General features: G+C 27.2%; 1 protein-coding gene across 1 annotated transcript; it reads right to left on the minus strand.

Moving 5' to 3' along the window:
- Positions 1 to 1,106: 1,106 nt before the first annotated feature.
- LOC126469789 (NADH-ubiquinone oxidoreductase chain 5-like) lies at positions 1,107 to 17,978 on the minus strand. The gene is made up of 2 exons (XM_050097039.1): positions 17,373 to 17,978; positions 1,107 to 1,761 (listed from the first exon to the last, which is right to left on the minus strand). The coding sequence occupies exons 1-2, from the start codon at positions 17,680 to 17,682 to the stop codon at positions 1,715 to 1,717; spliced, it is 357 nt and encodes a 118-aa protein (XP_049952996.1). The 5' UTR covers positions 17,683 to 17,978; the 3' UTR covers positions 1,107 to 1,714.
- Between the last annotated feature and the right edge of the window lie 1,454 nt (positions 17,979 to 19,432).

Genomic DNA, 19,432 nt, shown 5'->3' on the forward strand with positions numbered 1-19,432 from the left:
GGACTATACTTCACTATACTTCAAGCATATGAATATTGAGAAGCACCCTTCACCATTGCAGATGCAGTTTATGGATCAACATTCTTTGTTGCAACAGGATTTCATGGTCTACATGTAATTATCGGAACAATTTTCTTATCAACATGTCTACTTCGACATTCAATAAATCAATTCTCACCAAGACACCACTTTGGGTTTGAAGCAGCAGCATGATACTGACACTTTGTAGACGTAGTATGATTATTCTTATATATTTCTATTTATTGATGAGGTAGATAATTGTTTTTCTAGTATAAATAGTACATTTGACTTCCAATCAAAAAGCTTGATATAAATCAAGAAAAACAATCCTAATCTTATCTACAAGAATTTTTATTAGATTTATTATTCCAATAATTGTTATAATCCTTGCAACAACATTATCAAAAAAATTAATTAATGACCGAGAAAAAAGATCACCATTCGAGTGTGGATTTGACCCAAAAAGATCAGCACGAATACCATTCTCACTTCGATTCTTCTTAATTGCAGTAATTTTCTTAATTTTTGATGTAGAAATCGCATTAATCCTTCCAATTGTAATTATTTTTAAAACTTCAGAAATTATAATCTGAACAGTATCAACAATATTTTTTATTATAGTATTATTAGGTGGACTATACCATGAATGAAATCAAGGAGCCTTACAATGAGCAGAATAAAGGGTTGTAGTTAACTATAACATTTGGGTTGCATTCAAAAAGTATTGATATAATCAATCAACCTTAAATAGAATAAGAAGCGAAATATTGCAGTCAGTTTCGACCTGGAAGATTGGTAAATAAAATACCCTTATTCTTATTAATTGAAGCCAAAAAGAGGCGTATTACTGTTAATAATATAATTGAACTATAAAGTTCCAATTAAGGAAATGTAAAGCCAATATGAAAGCTGCTAACTTTTTATATTAGCGGTTAAACTCCGTTAACATTTCTAAAATTTATATAGTTTAAATAAAACATTACATTTTCACTGTAAAAATAATATATGTATATTTATAAATACCTAAAAGTAAAAATACTTCCTTAACATCTTCAGTGTCACGCTCTAATTATAAGCTATTTAAGTAAACGAAAAATAATACCACCAAAATAAATATTCAAAAAATAAAAGTTAAAAGATAAATCTTAAAATTAGAATCATATCAACCTTGTATATAACTAATTAAATAAATAAATAGTCTATATAAACCTTGACCACCAAATAATTCACCTCAACCATAATCAAATGACTTTGATGAATAATAACCCAATTTTAAAGGAAAATATCTAATAAACTTAGTTGAAATGAAAGGTATAAACCACATAGAACCAGCAAATCTAACAAAAGAAAGCATACTTAAAGAAAATAAATTTTGAGAAAAATCAAAATTAGAAATAAGATAACCCAAATAAGCACCTAAAACAACTACAGTAATAGTTAAAAACTTCAAATAATAAGGCAGGGCAATCACATGAGGAACAGGAAAAATTAACCAAGACAAAAGGCTACCACCAAAAACAGAAACAAACAATAAACCAATTATACCAAAAGAAATATAATAACCCTTATCGTCAAAAGAAAATCTAGAATAAAAATTATTGTCACCAGATATTGAATAATAAAAAAGACGAAAGGAATAAGAAGCAGTTAAACCAGTAGAAAAGAAATAAAGAAAAAAAATCAAACAATTAATTCATCTTAAACAAACCATCTCAAGAATTAAATCCTTTGAATAAAAACCTGCTAAAAATGGTATACCACACAAAGATAAACTAGAAACATTAAAACAAACTGAGGTTAAAGGCATAAAATTAACAATTGAACCTATAAAACGAATATCCTGAGAATCCTTTAAATTATGAATTATTGAACCTGCACACATAAACAATAAAGCCTTAAATAAAGCATGAGCTAATAAATGAAAAAATGCAAGTTTTGGATAACCCATAGCCAAAATTCTTATTATTAAACCAAGTTGTCTTAAAGTAGAAAGAGCAATAATTTTCTTCAAATCAAATTCAAAATTTGCACCCAAACCGGCCATAAACATAGTTATACAACCAATTAAAAGTAAGAATCAACCACAATTATAAGTATCTAATATTGGTCTAAAACGAATTAATAAATAAACCCCAGCAGTAACAAGAGTAGAAGAATGAACCAAAGCAGAAACAGGAGTAGGAGCAGCCATAGCTGCAGGAAGTCAAGAAGAAAAGGGAATTTGAGCTCTTTTAGTTATAGCTGCTAAAACAATTAATATAGTAATAAGCTTTATTTCAAAAGAATTAGAAATAAAATCATAAAAATAAATATAATTTCAACCGCCAAAATTCAATATTCAAGCAATAGAAATTAAAATAGCAACATCACCAATACGATTAGAAAGTGCAGTTAACATACCCGCATTATAAGATTTTACATTTTGATAATAAATAACTAAACAATAAGAAACTAAACCTAAACCATCTCATCCTAATAAAATTCTAATCAAATTAGGACTAATAATTAAAAAACCTATAGAAAGAATAAATATTAAAACAATAATAATAAAACGATTTATATTCTTTTCTCCCGATATATAATCCTCTCTATAATAAATAACCAAAGAAGAAATATATATAACAAAAGATATAAAAATAAGAGACATTCAATCCAAAATTAAAGTCATAACAACCATAGAACCATTTAAATTAAAAAGCTCTCATTCAACAAAAACTCTATAATCAATTATTAAATAATAAATACCCAAAATAAAAATTATAGTTCTAGAAAAAAATAGAGAAAAAAAACTCAAAGAACAAATAGAAAACAAATTCACGGCCTAAGATGAAAAAATTCATATCATTGATTCCACAAAACAACATTTTTAATTAAAATACTTAAGCAACCTAAACAAAAAAATACTCACCCTTTAAACAAAGAATATTTAAAGGCAATCAATGTAAAAGTAAAAGATGATATTCACGAAAATAACCAAGAGAACAAGTATAAACACCAGAATAATAATTACCATGCTGAGAATAAGAATATATATATAAAGTATAAACAGCTCTAAAAAAAGACAAAAAAATTAAAGCAAGAAATCTAAAAGAAGATCAAGACATAATTCTATTTAATAATCTAAGTTCACCTACCAAATTTAAAGAAGGAGGAGCGGCTACATTAGAAGATCTCAAAAGAAATCATCATAAAGCCATTCTTGGCATTAAATTAATTATACCCTTGTTAATCAATAATCTTCGTCTACCTAAACGCTCATAAATAATATTAGATAGACAAAATAAACCAGAAGAACACAAACCATGACCAACCATTAAAGAAAGAGAACCTATACAACCTCATCAATTCATAGTTATTAATCCTCCAATAACCATTCTTATATGAGCAACAGAAGAATAAGCAATTAAAGATTTTAAATCAACCTGACGAAAACAAATAAATCTAACAATAACCCCACCGGATAAACCTAAAGACACTCAAAAATAATTAAACTTTAAACCCAAATAAGAAATAACCTTTATAACACGAAAAATACCATAACCACCTAACTTTAATAAAACACCAGCAAGAATTATTCTACCTGAAATAGGGGCCTCAACATGGGCCTTAGGAAGCCATAAATGAACCAAAAATATTGGCATCTTAACTAAAAAAGCAAGAATTATAAAAACATAAAACATAAAATAATAAGAACCAAAATCAACCAATAAAGGAAAATATAAAGTATCAGAAAAATCATAAACCCTAAATAAAACTAATAATAAAGGCAATCTAGCAACCAAAGTATAAAAAATTAAATAAACACCAGCCTGCAACCGTTCAGGTTGATAACCCCAACCCAAAATCAAAAGTAAAGTAGGAACCAATCTAGCCTAAAAAAAAATATAAAAAGAAAGAAGACTCAATCTAGCAAATGAACAATAAAGCATAATCATTAAAATTAAAACTATAAAAACAAAAAAATTAGAATGATAAGAACTTAAATAAACTGAACCTCTAGCAGTAATTATTAAAGAACAAATTCAAAAACTAAGTAGAATCAAACTAAAAGAAAAATAATCAATACCAAAATAATATCTAATCATATTTAAATCTGCATATGAATAAACACAAATCATAAAAACAAAACTAGACAGAAACATTAAAGAATGAACCAACCATCAACAATTATTAACTAAACAAAGAGGGATCAAAAAAATAGTTATAAATAAATACTTTAACATAAAGATAAACCAAAAGAATTAAAAAAATCATTACCATGAGAACGAATTATTGAAACTAAAATAGAAAGACCTAAAGCACCTTCACAAACAGAAAAAACCAAAAAAATAACAGGAAAAAAATAATCATAATCAAACTCAATAAGAAAAACAATAACCAACATAAATAAAGAAAGAACAATATATTCTAATCTCAAAAGAACCATTAATAAATGCTTACGTTTAGAAGAAAAAACATAAACACCAGCAAAATTAATCAATAAAGAAGTAAAGACAGAGAATATAAACATTAGTTTTAATAGTTTAAAAAAAACGCCGGTCTTGTAAACCGGAGATAAGTCTGGCCCCCGCTTTTAAAACTTCAGAGGTGGAAAGCTTCCCATCATCGGTCCCCAAAACCGATATTTTAAATAAACTAACCCCTGAAATGATCAAAATAATAATTATATCACTATCAAACGTAATAAATATTAATGTTATTAAATTAAGACACCCAATATCAATAATGCTTTTCATTATCCTACAAACTTTTTTAGTTGGGCTAATAACAGGGACAATAATGGAAAGATATTGGTTATCATATATTTTATTTTTAACATTTCTTGGTGGTATATTAGTTCTATTTATTTATATTACGAGAATTGCATCAAACGAAATATTTCAACCTAAATCAATTACAATAATTATTACCTTAACAATATGAATATTTATCATATCAACATTAATTATTTTAGATATAACAATATTTATAGACTTTTTCAAAAATACTGAAACTATAAATATTGATAATTCAATCAATTATCAAGAAATAACAATATCTTTAGAAAAACTATATAATAGACCAACATTCATTATTACAATAATAATATTAATTTATTTATTTTTAGCACTATTAGCAGTTGTTAAAATCACCAGCATTAACCAGGGGCCTATTCGTAAAATAAGATAATTTACTAATGAATAAACCCTTACGATTGAGACATCCTTTAATTAAAATCATCAATAACTCTTTAGTTGATTTACCCGCACCAACAAATATTTCATTTTGATGGAATTTTGGGTCCCTACTAGGGCTATGTTTGGTAATTCAAATTGTAACTGGACTATTTTTAGCTATACATTATACATCAAATATTGAAATAGCATTTAGTAGTGTAGTTCACATCTGCCGAGATGTAAATAATGGCTGAATTATTCGAACTTTACATGCAAATGGAGCTTCTATATTTTTTATTTGTATTTATTTGCATGTAGGACGAGGAATTTACTACGGATCTTATATATACATACACACCTGAATAATTGGTACAGTAATCCTATTTTTAGTTATAGCAACTGCATTTATAGGATACGTTTTACCTTGAGGTCAAATATCATTCTGAGGTGCAACAGTAATTACTAATTTATTATCAGCAATCCCATACTTAGGAACAGATTTAGTTCAATGAGTGTGAGGAGGATTTGCTGTTGATAATGCAACATTAAATCGATTCTTTACATTCCATTTTGTATTACCATTTATTATTGCTGCAATAGCAGCAATTCATTTATTTTTCCTTCACCAAACAGGGTCTAATAACCCTTTAGGACTAAATGGAGATATTGAAAAAATTCCATTTCACCCATACTTTACTTTCAAGGACTCTATTACATTTGTATTAATAACATCATTATTAATTATATTGTGCTTGATCAATCCTTACCTCCTAGGAGATCCGGATAATTCTGTACCTGCCAACCCATTAGTAACTCCTGTCCATATTCAACCAGAATGGTACTTCTTATTTGCATATGCAATTCTTCGGTCAATCCCTAATAAACTTGGAGGTGTTATTGCGTTATTCCTATCAATTAGAATCTTAATAATTTTACCATTTTATAATAAAACACCATTCCGAGGTATTCAATTCTATCCTATCAACCAGATTTTATTCTGAATTATAGTAGTTGTTGTATGCTTATTAACATGAATTGGAAAACGGCCTGTTGAAGAACCTTATATTATAACAGGACAAATCTTAACAATTATTTACTTTACATACTTCTTAATTAATGTGCATGTTGCAAACGCATGAGATAAGCTAATTAAGGAATAATAAGTTAATTAGCTTAGGAAAAGCATATGTTTTGAAAACATAAAACTAGAAGTTTAACTCTTCTATTAACTTTTCTTAAAAAATTTCACTAAATAAATGAAATAAATAAAATCTTTAAACCAACAAAGAAAATAAAAAAATTTAAAGATAATGGCAAAAAACTTTTTCAAGCTAAGTACATTAATTTATCGTAACGAAAACGTGGTAATGTGCCACGAACTCAAATAAAACCAAAGGACATAACAGCAAGCTTAATAAAAAATATAAAAGAATAAAAATCACCACCTAAAAAAATTAAAGCTAATAACATTCTTATAAAAACAATTCTAGTATACTCAGCTAAAAAAATTAAAGTAAAACCTCCTGCACCATATTCAATATTAAACCCTGAAACTAACTCAGATTCACCCTCGGCAAAGTCAAAAGGAGTACGGTTAGTTTCAGCTAAACGAGAAGCAAAACAAGCTAAAGCTAAAGGAAAAGAAATAATAATAAATCAACAATAAAGCTGATAGTTTATAAAATCAAACATGTTAAAACTACCAATTAAAATAATTAAAGATAATAAAATTAAAGCCAAACTAACTTCATATGAAATTGTTTGAGCAACAGAACGAAGAGAACCTAGTAAAGAATAATTTGAATTAGAAGACCAACCAGCAATTATAACAGTATAAACACCTAATCTAGTACAACATAAAAAAAACAAAAATCCATAAGAAAAAGAACATATATAAGTTAAGTAGGGAAAAATCACTCAAACAGCCAAGGAAATTATTAAATTTAAAACAGGAGAAAAATAATAAAGTAAATAATTAGATATAATAGGAATTGGCTGCTCCTTACAAATTAACTTGATAGCATCACTAAAGGGTTGAGGAATTCCGACAAAACCTACTTTATTTGGACCCTTTCGAATTTGAATATAACCTAAAACCTTACGCTCTAATAAAGTTAAAAAAGCAACACTAATTAAAACACAAATAACTAATAAAAGAAAATTCAAAATAAACATAAATAAATCATAAAGTATCAATACTATTTGTAGAAAAAATCTACATAAATGAATTCTAAATTCAACACATTAATCTGTCAAAATAGTAATTTAATTAGTATTAATCAATAAAATAAAAAATATTTCAACCATATGGTCCTTTCGTACTAATATGAATTAATAATCTTAGGATAGAAACCGACCTGGCTCACGCCGGTCTGAACTCAGATCATGTAAGAATTTAAAGGTCGAACAGACCTAATTACTGGGCTACTGCACCCAAAATTTTTCTTAATCCAACATCGAGGTCGCAATCTGCTTTGTCGATATGAGCTCTCAAAAACAATTACGCTGTTATCCCTAAGGTAACTTAATCTTATGATCATAAATTATGGATCAAAACAACAAACATAAATAAATGATATAATAATGAAGAGTTTATTTATCCTTCATGTCACCCCAACAAAACATCATCATTAAATATAGAAAGACAAACAAAAAACTATATAAAAATAAAATGTTAAGCTCTATAGGGTCTTCTCGTCCTAAAGAAAAATTTAAGCCTTTTGACTCAAAAGTTAAATTCAAAAATTTATTAAGAGACAGTTGATTTCTCGTCAAGCCATTCATTCCAGCCACTAATTAAGAGACTAATGATTATGCTACCTTTGCACGGTCAAAATACCGCGGCTCTTTAAAAATTTGCTCAGTGAGCAGGCCAGACCTCAAAATATTTTCTAGAGGACATGTTTTTGATAAACAGGCGGAAATCAATTTTGCCTAGTTCCTTATAATAAATTAAGAAGGTAAAAATTATATACAAATAAATATACTAATTCTATCATTATTACAAAAATTTCAAAATTAAATTTATAATCTTAATAAAAAACCTAAAATAATTATAAAATCAAAAATAAAAATAATGAACTAAAACGTAATCTTAAAGATAGCTGGTTTAAAGCTTACTATTATATTTTATTAAAACAAATTATAGGTTATTAACTTCAAAGCTTATCCCTTAAAGAATAAATAAGTTAATATTTATACCTAAAAAATTAAATAAAAACAATTAACTTTAAAAAATTAAATTTTTTCTTAAGAAACTAGATATCTTGGGAAAAGATTAACATCTCATTTCTATAAATAATTTAATAATAATTATGATACATTAACTATAAATTATTTATAAATCAACCCAAATCGAGACAAGTAAAGTAAATACTAAAATTTTGATAAACCCTGATACAAAAGGTACAATAAATAAAATCTACTTTTAAAAATTTAAAATAATATTTCATAAAACAATTACATTACCAATAAACTTTAATATAAAAAATCAATTCTACAAAATATACTAAGACAAAATTCGACAAAATTATTTTTATTAAATAATTAAATAAACAAAAAATAAATATAATAAAATAAATAATCAAGATATCCTGATTTGCACAGAAAAATTTTCAGTGTAAATGAAACACTTTACTAATAAGTTATATCTTGAAACTCTTCCTAGATACACTTTCCAGTACATCTACTATGTTACGACTTATCTCATCTAAATTGAAGCTAAATTAAAGTAATAAAATAGAATAATCAATAATGAGAGCGACGGGCGATGTGTACACACCTCAGAGCCAATATCAGTTAAATTAAATAAATTAAATTACTATCAAATCCACCTTCATTAATAGTATTTCACCATCAAATCCGTTATAAACAAAAATCTATTGTAACCCACCTCCTCTTAATTATAAGCTGCACCTTGACCTGAAATACTTTACAATTATAAATCTTGAGAATTATAACTCTAAAAAGATTCTCTGATAACGGAGATATACAAACAAATAAATTAAGTAGAGTAAATCGTGTATTATCAATCATGGGGTAGGTTCCTCTGAATGGAATGAGATACCGCCAAATTCTTTGGGTTTAAAGACCTTAACTAATAGTACCCAGGTAAATATAATTAACATTTAAAATAATAGGGTATCTAATCCTAGTTTATTATTCAAATTTCACAGATTCATAAAAAGAGCTATAAATAAATTTTAACATTTCACCTTACAAATTTATATTTTAACCCTAAAAATATAAATAACTGTTTTAACCAATAATATTCACTTGTATCAATCGTATAACCGCGGCTGCTGGCACGAATTATGCCGATACTAAATCAATTGCTAAATCCAAAATCACTTGATAATTAAATCAAATTACTGCAAAATAGAACATTTAGTTTAACAAAACTTACATATAATACAAAGAAAAAGTGAATAAATAAGCAAGAATAAAACTTTTGGAAACAAAATAAGAAATTTAAAAATTTATAAAAATAAGAAAAAAAAAACGATTCAAATATTTAAAGAAAAACAAAATAAAACAAACACAAAAATAACAAAAAAAAAAGAAACGCACCCTAGAATGACCACAACAACTTCTCTATTATATATAAATAAAGATTAATATGGAACATGTATACCGATAAATGTATTATATTCTTTCTTATTTAATCTTTCTTTTCACTAATAATAAAGAAAGATTAAATAATATAATAAATATATTTAATATAATTATGTAAATTAATGTAATATGTTATTAATATAAAATTAACTTTATATTAAGTTAACTTAAATATTAATTAGTTAAATAATCTAATTATAGATAATATATTAAATTATATTATTATAATTAATATAATTAGTTATATTAATATAAAATTTTATATTTAATAATATTAATTATATTTATTATATCCAATTATAATAATATTAAATATTAATTTACATATTATTATATAATTTATAATACAATAACTTATTTTAAGCTAAAAACATAAGTAGCTATAATCCTAGGTAAATAAATGTATTAAAATAATCATTTAATAATTATAAAATAACATTATAGGTATTTAAATTCAATTAAATGTAATATATTGATATAAATTATTTATTATATATAATATATATATTTAGATTATCCTAACGAGATAAATTAATTAGAAATAACCAAAATAATACATAAACAAATTTCTAAAAAAAATTTTTAATTTATGTATTAAATATAAATGAAGTGCCTGATTAAAGGTTTACCTTGATAGGGTAAATCAAGTAAATAAAATTACCTTCATTAAATTACATAAGACAGAATTAAACTACCTCCTTTACTATCAAAAACTAACGTGCATCATACACCTTAATGTAAAAAGGTAAGCTAAACAAGCTAATGGGTTCATACCCCATTTATAGAGGTATCAATCCTCTCCTTTTTAATGACCAACAACTCTACAAAACTTCTCTTCCTATCAACATTAATGATAGGAACGATCCTGTCCATTTCATCAAACTCCTGATTCGGAGTTTGAATAGGACTTGAGATCAACTTACTTTCATTTATTCCTCTCCTAACAAGAAATAAAAATATAATAATAAATGAATCATCAATTAAATATTTTATTGTCCAAGCAATAGCATCGACAATACTATTATTTTCAATTTTGCTGATTCAAATAAAGTATCCAATAGGATGAGAAACAGAATTTATTCCATCAATAATGATTAGATCTAGATTATTATTAAAGATTGGGGCTGCACCCTTTCATTTCTGATTTCCAGAAGTAATAGGAGCTTCAAGATGAAATAACTGTTTAACACTAATAACATGACAAAAAATTGCCCCAATAATAGTATTATCTTACTGTATTCAACTAAGAACTTTCATTTGAACAATTATTATTCTAAGAATTATTATTGGGGCAATAGGTGGTTTAAATCAAACATCGCTACGACAACTTCTAGCATATTCCTCAATTAGACATTTAGGGTGAATAATTAGATCCCTAACAGTTAGAGAAAACATTTGAGAACTATACTTTATTATTTATTCACTATTAAGATTAATTATGGTCCTATTATTTAAGCAAATAAATCTATTTTTTATAAATCAGATCTATTCAGCTAGAAATATAAAAACTGAAATTAAATTCATAATATTCTTATCCCTTTTATCATTAGGTGGTTTACCACCATTTCTTGGATTTCTACCAAAATGAATTGTAATACAATCATTGATGGAAAATAACATAACAACTATTATAACAATTATGGTTGTATTAACTACAATCACACTTTATTATTATATACGTATTAGATTCTCAGCCCTAATTATATCATACACAGAAAATTCGTGATCTATAAAAATAAAGTCTCAAAAATCAAGAATTATTCTTCCTATAACAGTAATAATTTCAACAATAGGATTAGTCTCAACATCAACCTTAATCTCATTATACTAAGGACTTAAGTTAAACAAACTAATAACCTTCAAAGTTATAATTAAAAGAATAATCTTTTAGGCCTTAGTAAAATTTTACACCTCTAGAATTGCAGTCTAGAATCATAATTGAATATAAGACCTAAAGTATGGTAAGAGAGAAACATCTCATAAGTAGATTTACAGTCTACCACCTTAAATTCAGCCATCTTACCGCAAAAATGATTATTCTCAACAAACCATAAGGATATTGGTACTTTACACTTCTTATTTGGAGCGTGAGCAGGAATAGTAGGAACATCAATAAGAATACTTATTCGTGCTGAACTTGGTCAACCAGGATCTCTAATTGGAGATGACCAAATTTATAATGTCATTATTACAGCTCACGCATTTGTAATAATTTTTTTTATAGTAATACCTATTATAATTGGTGGATTTGGTAATTGACTTGTACCATTAATAATTGGTGCACCAGATATAGCATTCCCACGAATAAATTATATAAGTTTTTGATTACTACCGCCCTCACTTACCCTTCTTCTTACATCTTCTATAGTAGATAACGGTGCTGGTACAGGATGAACAGTTTACCCTCCTCTTGCAGGAGCTATCGCACATGGGGGGGGCATCTGTAGACCTAGCTATTTTTTCACTTCACTTAGCAGGTGTATCATCTATTCTTGGTGCAGTAAACTTCATTACAACAGCAATTAATATACGATCAGAAAGTATAACTCTAGATCAAACACCTTTATTTGTCTGATCTGTAGCTATTACAGCCCTTCTTCTCCTTTTATCACTTCCAGTATTAGCAGGGGCTATTACTATACTATTAACAGATCGAAATTTAAATACATCATTCTTTGACCCTGCTGGAGGAGGTGACCCAATTTTATATCAACACCTATTCTGATTCTTTGGACACCCAGAAGTTTACATTTTAATTCTACCGGGGTTTGGGATTATTTCTCACATTGTATGTCAAGAAAGAGGAAAAATTGAATCATTTGGAACACTAGGTATAATTTATGCTATATTATCAATTGGACTAATAGGATTTATTGTATGAGCACATCATATATTCACAGTAGGAATAGACGTTGACACACGAGCATACTTTACATCAGCAACAATAATTATTGCTGTACCTACAGGAATCAAGGTATTCAGATGATTAGCTACACTATATGGAACTAAATTCAAATTTAATCCACCGTTATTATGAGCTCTAGGATTTATTTTCCTATTTACAATTGGTGGGCTAACAGGATTAGTATTAGCAAATTCATCACTTGACATTGTATTACATGATACATATTATGTAGTTGCCCACTTCCATTATGTCTTATCTATAGGAGCAGTATTTGCAATTATAGGAGGTGTTATTCAATGATATCCATTATTTACAGGATTAACTATAAATAATACATGATTAAAAATCCAATTCACAATTATATTTATTGGAGTAAACTTAACATTCTTTCCTCAGCACTTCCTAGGACTAGCAGGAATACCACGACGATATTCAGATTACCCAGACGCATATACATCATGAAATGTAGTATCAAGAATTGGGTCCACAATTTCTATTGTAGGAATCATTATATTCATTGTAATTATATGAGAAAGAATGGTTACAAACCGGGCAATCATATTTAGAGCTAATATAAGAAGATCAACAGAATGACTGCAAAATAACCCACCTGCGGAACACAGTTACTCAGAACTACCATTAATTTCTAGATTCTAATATGGCAGATTAGTGCAGTAGATTTAAGCTCTACAAATAAAGGTTTGACCTTTTATTAGAAAATTAATGGCAACATGATCAAATTTATCCCTTCAAGATGGAGCTTCACCATTAATGGAGCAACTATCATTCTTCCATGATCATACCATGGTCGTATTATTATTAATTACAGTAATTGTAGGCTATGCCCTAAGTTACATATTATTCATTGCCTATACAAACCGAAACATACTTCACGGGCATTTAATTGAAACAATCTGAACAGCACTACCAGCAATTACACTAATTTTTATTGCACTACCATCATTACGACTTCTATATTTACTTGATGATTCAGTAGACGCAATAATTACGATTAAAACAATTGGACGACAATGATATTGAAGATATGAATATTCAGACTTTATAGATGTAGAATTTGACACTTATATAACACCAGAACAAGACCTAGAAAACGACGGATTTCGACTTCTAGATGTGGATAACCGAACAATTTTACCAATAAATACAGAAGTACGAGTATTAACAAGAGCATCAGACGTTCTACATTCATGAGCAGTACCTGCATTAGGAGTTAAAATTGACGCAACGCCAGGTCGACTAAACCAAGGAACATTTACAATAAACCGGCCTGGACTATTCTTTGGACAATGCTCAGAAATCTGTGGAGCAAACCACAGATTTATACCAATTGTAATTGAAAGAACTTCAGTAAACTTATTTATCAAGTGATTATCTAAGATAATCTAAGGAGTTAGTTAAAATATATAACATTAGAGTGTCAATCTAAAATAACTAAATAATTAGTACACCTTGAAATACATCAGATGACTGAAAGTAAGTAATGGTCTCTTAAACCAAAAAATAGTAAATTAACGACTACTTCTGATGGGGAATTATAATCCAAATCCCTCAAATATCCCCTCTCATATGATTCTCCCTATTTATTATATTTTCGACTACATTAATTTTATTTAATCAAATAAACTTTTTCTCATTCAAACCAAACCTTATTAAAAGAGCAGAAAAAAGAACAATTGATATAAAGAACTTAAATTGAAAATGATAACAAACTTATTTTCAACATTTGATCCATCAACTAATATCTTCAATTTATCATTAAATTGAACTAGAACATTCCTAGGATTATTATTAATCCCATCAATATTTTGACTTACAATATCACGAATTAATATTATTTGAAATAAACTAAACTTAACCTTACACAATGAATTTAAAACATTGCTAGGACCAAAATCATTTAATGGAACAACATTCATCTTCATTTCAATCTTTATTATAATACTATTTAATAATTTCATAGGATTATTCCCTTACATCTTTACTAGAACAAGACATATAGCATTAACATTTGCAATTGCTCTACCTATATGATTAAGATTTATATTATTTGGATGAATTAATCATACAAATCACATATTTGCACACCTTGTTCCACAAGGAACACCGCCTGCATTAATATCATTTATAGTATTAATTGAAACAATTAGAAATGTCATTCGACCAGGTACACTAGCAGTACGACTAGCAGCAAATATAATTGCAGGGCACTTACTATTAACGTTGCTAGGAAATACAGGACCATCTATAGCAATAAACTTAATTTCACTATTAATTATTGGACAAATACTTCTATTAATTCTAGAATCAGCAGTAGCAATAATTCAGGCCTATGTTTTCTCAATTTTAAGAACTTTATATTCTAGAGAAGTATACTAAACTTATGTTAACAACTCACTCAAACCACCCATTCCACTTAGTAGATTACAGACCTTGACCATTAACAGGAGCAATTGGAGCAATAGTTCTAGTATCAGGATTAGCAAAATGATTTCACCTATTTAACATTAACTTATTTATAATTGGATTTGGAATTACACTTCTAACTATAATCCAATGATGACGAGATGTAGTACGAGAAGGAACATACCAAGGACTACATACGGGATTTGTATCAATTGGATTACGATGAGGAATAATTTTATTTATTGCATCAGAAGTACTATTCTTTGTTTCATTTTTTTGAGCATTTTTTAGAAGAAGACTAGCACCTACTATTGAATTAGGAATATTATGACCCCCAATAGGAATTCAACCTTTCAATCCTATACAAATTCCATTACTTAATACAGCTATTCTTTTAGCATCAGGAGTAACAGTAACATGAGCACATCATAGTCTAATAGAATCTAATCATACTCAAGCATTACAAGGATTATTCTTCACAGTACTACTAGGACTATACTTCACTATACTTCAAGCATATGAATATTGAGAAGCACCCTTCACCATTGCAGATGCAGTTTATGGATCAACATTCTTTGTTGCAACAGGATTTCATGGTCTACATGTAATTATCGGAACAATTTTCTTATCAACATGTCTACTTCGACATTCAATAAATCAATTCTCACCAAGACACCACTTTGGGTTTGAAGCAGCAGCATGATACTGACACTTTGTAGACGTAGTATGATTATTCTTATATAATTCTATTTATTGATGAGGTAGATAATTGTTTTTCTAGTATAAATAGTACATTTGACTTCCAATCAAAAAGCTTGATATAAATCAAGAAAAACAATCCTAATCTTATCTACAAGAATTTTTATTAGATTTATTATTCCAATAATTGTTATAATCCTTGCAACAACATTATCAAAAAAATTAATTAATGACCGAGAAAAAAGATCACCATTCGAGTGTGGATTTGACCCAAAAAGATCAGCACGAATACCATTCTCACTTCGATTCTTCTTAATTGCAGTAATTTTCTTAATTTTTGATGTAGAAATCGCATTAATCCTTCCAATTGTAATTATTTTTAAAACTTCAGAAATTATAATCTGAACAGTATCAACAATATTTTTTATTATAGTATTATTAGGTGGACTATACCATGAATGAAATCAAGGAGCCTTACAATGAGCAGAATAAAGGGTTGTAGTTAACTATAACATTTGGGTTGCATTCAAAAAGTATTGATATAATCAATCAACCTTAAATAGAATAAGAAGCGAAATATTGCAGTCAGTTTCGACCTGGAAGATTGGTAAATAAAATACCCTTATTCTTATTAATTGAAGCCAAAAAGAGGCGTATTACTGTTAATAATATAATTGAACTATAAAGTTCCAATTAAGGAAATGTAAAGCCAATATGAAAGCTGCTAACTTTTTATATTAGCGGTTAAACTCCGTTAACATTTCTAAAATTTATATAGTTTAAATAAAACATTACATTTTCACTGTAAAAATAATATATGTATATTTATAAATACCTAAAAGTAAAAATACTTCCTTAACATCTTCAGTGTCACGCTCTAATTATAAGCTATTTAAGTAAACGAAAAATAGTACCACCAAAATAAATATTCGAAAAATAAAAGTTAAAAGATAAATCTTAAAATTAGAATCATATCAACCTTGTATATAACTAATTAAATAAATAAATAGTCTATATAAACCTTGACCACCAAATAATTCACCTCAACCATAATCAAATGACTTTGATGAATAATAACCCAATTTTAAAGGAAAATATCTAATAAACTTAGTTGAAATGAAAGGTATAAACCACATAGAACCAGCAAATCTAACAAAAGAAAGCATACTTAAAGAAAATAAATTTTGAGAAAAATCAAAATTAGAAATAAGATAACCCAAATAAGCACCTAAAACAACTACAGTAATAGTTAAAAACTTCAAATAATAAGGCAGGGCAATCACATGAGGAACAGGAAAAATTAACCAAGACAAAAGGCTACCACCAAAAACAGAAACAAACAATAAACCAATTATACCAAAAGAAATATAATAACCCTTATCGTCAAAAGTAAATCTAGAATAAAAATTATTGTCACCAGATATTGAATAATAAAAAAGACGAAAAGAATAAGAAGCAGTTAAAGCAGTAGAAAAGAAATAAAGAAAAAAAAATCAAACAGTTAATTCATCTTAAACAAACCATCTCAAGAATTAAATCCCTTGAATAAAAACCTGCTAAAAATGGTATACCACACAAAGATAAACTAGAAACATTAAAACAAACTGAAGTTAAAGGCATAAAATTAACAATTGAACCTATAAAACGAATATCCTGAGAATCCTTTAAATTATGAATTATTGAACCTGCACACATAAACAATAAAGCCTTAAATAAAGCATGAGCTAATAAATGAAAAAATGCAAGTTTTGGATAACCCATAGCCAAAATTCTTATTATTAAACCAAGTTGTCTTAAAGTAGAAAGAGCAATAATTTTCTTCAAATCAAATTCAAAATTTGCACCCAAACCGGCCATAAACATAGTTATACAACCAATTAAAAGTAAGAATCAACCACAATTATAAGTATCTAATATTGGTCTAAAACGAATTAATAAATAAACCCCAGCAGTAACAAGAGTAGAAGAATGAACCAAAGCAGAAACAGGAGTAGGAGCAGCCATAGCTGCAGGAAGTCAAGAAGAAAAGGGAATTTGAGCTCTTTTAGTTATAGCTGCTAAAACAATTAATATAGTAATAAGCTTTATTTCAAAAGAATTAGAAATAAAATCATAATAATAAATATAATTTCAACCGCCAAAATTCAATATTCAAGCAATAGAAATTAAAATAGCAACATCACCAATACGATTAGAAAGTGCAGTTAACATACCCGCATTATAAGATTTTACATTTTGATAATAAATAACTAAACAATAAGAAACTAAACCCAAACCATCTCATCCTAATAAAATTCTAATCAAATTAGGACTAATAATTAAAAAACCTATAGAAAGAATAAATATTAAAACAATAATAATAAAACGATTTATATTCTTTTCTCCCGATATATAATCCTCTCTATAATAAATAACCAAAGAAGAAATATATATAACAAAAGATATAAAAATAAGAGACATTCAATCCAAAATTAAAGTCATAACAACCATAGAACCATTTAAATTAAAAAGCTCTCATTCAACAAAAACTCTATAATCAATTATTAAATAATAAATACCCAAAATAAAAATTATAGTTCTAGAAAAAAATAGAGAAAAAAAACTCAAAGAACAAATAGAAAACAAATTCACGGCCTAAGATGAAAAAATTCATATCATTGATTCCACAAAACAACATTTTTAATTAAAATACTTAAGCAACCTAAACAAAAAAATACTCACCCTTTAAACAAAGAATATTTAAAGGCAATCAATATAAAAGTAAAAGATGATATTCACGAAAATAACCAAGAGAACAAGTATAAACACCAGAATAATAATTACCATGCTGAGAATAAGAATATATATATAAAGTATAAACAGCTCTAAAAAAAGACAAAAAAATTAAAGCAAGAAATCTAAAAGAAGATCAAGACATAATTCTATTTAATAATCTAAGTTCACCTACCAAATTTAAAGAAGGAGGAGCGGCTATATTAGAAGATCTCAAAAGAAATCATCATAAAGCCATTCTTGGCATTAAATTAATTATACCCTTGTTAATCAATAATCTTCGTCTACCTAAACGCTCATAAATAATATTAGATAGACAAAATAAACCAGAAGAACACAAACCATGACCAACCATTAAAGAAAGAGAACCTATACAACCTCATCAATTCATAGTTATTAATCCTCCAATAACCATTCTTATATGAGCAACAGAAGAATAAGCAATTAAAGATTTTAAATCAACCTGACGAAAACAAATAAATCTAACAATAACCCCACCGGATAAACCTAAAGACAATCAAAAATAATTAAACTTTAAACCCAAATAAGAAATAACCTTTATAACACGAAAAATACCATAACCACCTAACTTTAATAAAACACCAGCAAGAATTATTCTACCTGAAATAGGGGCCTCAACATGGGCCTTAGGAAGCCATAAATGAACCAAAAATATTGGCATCTTAACTAAAAAAGCAAGAATTATAAAAACATAAAACATAAAATAATAAGAACCAAAATCAACCAATAAAGGAAAATATAAAGTATTAGAAAAATCATAAACCCTAAATAAAACTAATAATAAAGGCAATCTAGCAACCAAAGTATAAAAAATTAAATA

This window comes from Schistocerca serialis, chromosome 3, assembly GCF_023864345.2.
Source record: "Schistocerca serialis cubense isolate TAMUIC-IGC-003099 chromosome 3, iqSchSeri2.2, whole genome shotgun sequence".
Lineage (NCBI taxonomy): Eukaryota > Metazoa > Arthropoda > Insecta > Orthoptera > Acrididae > Schistocerca > Schistocerca serialis.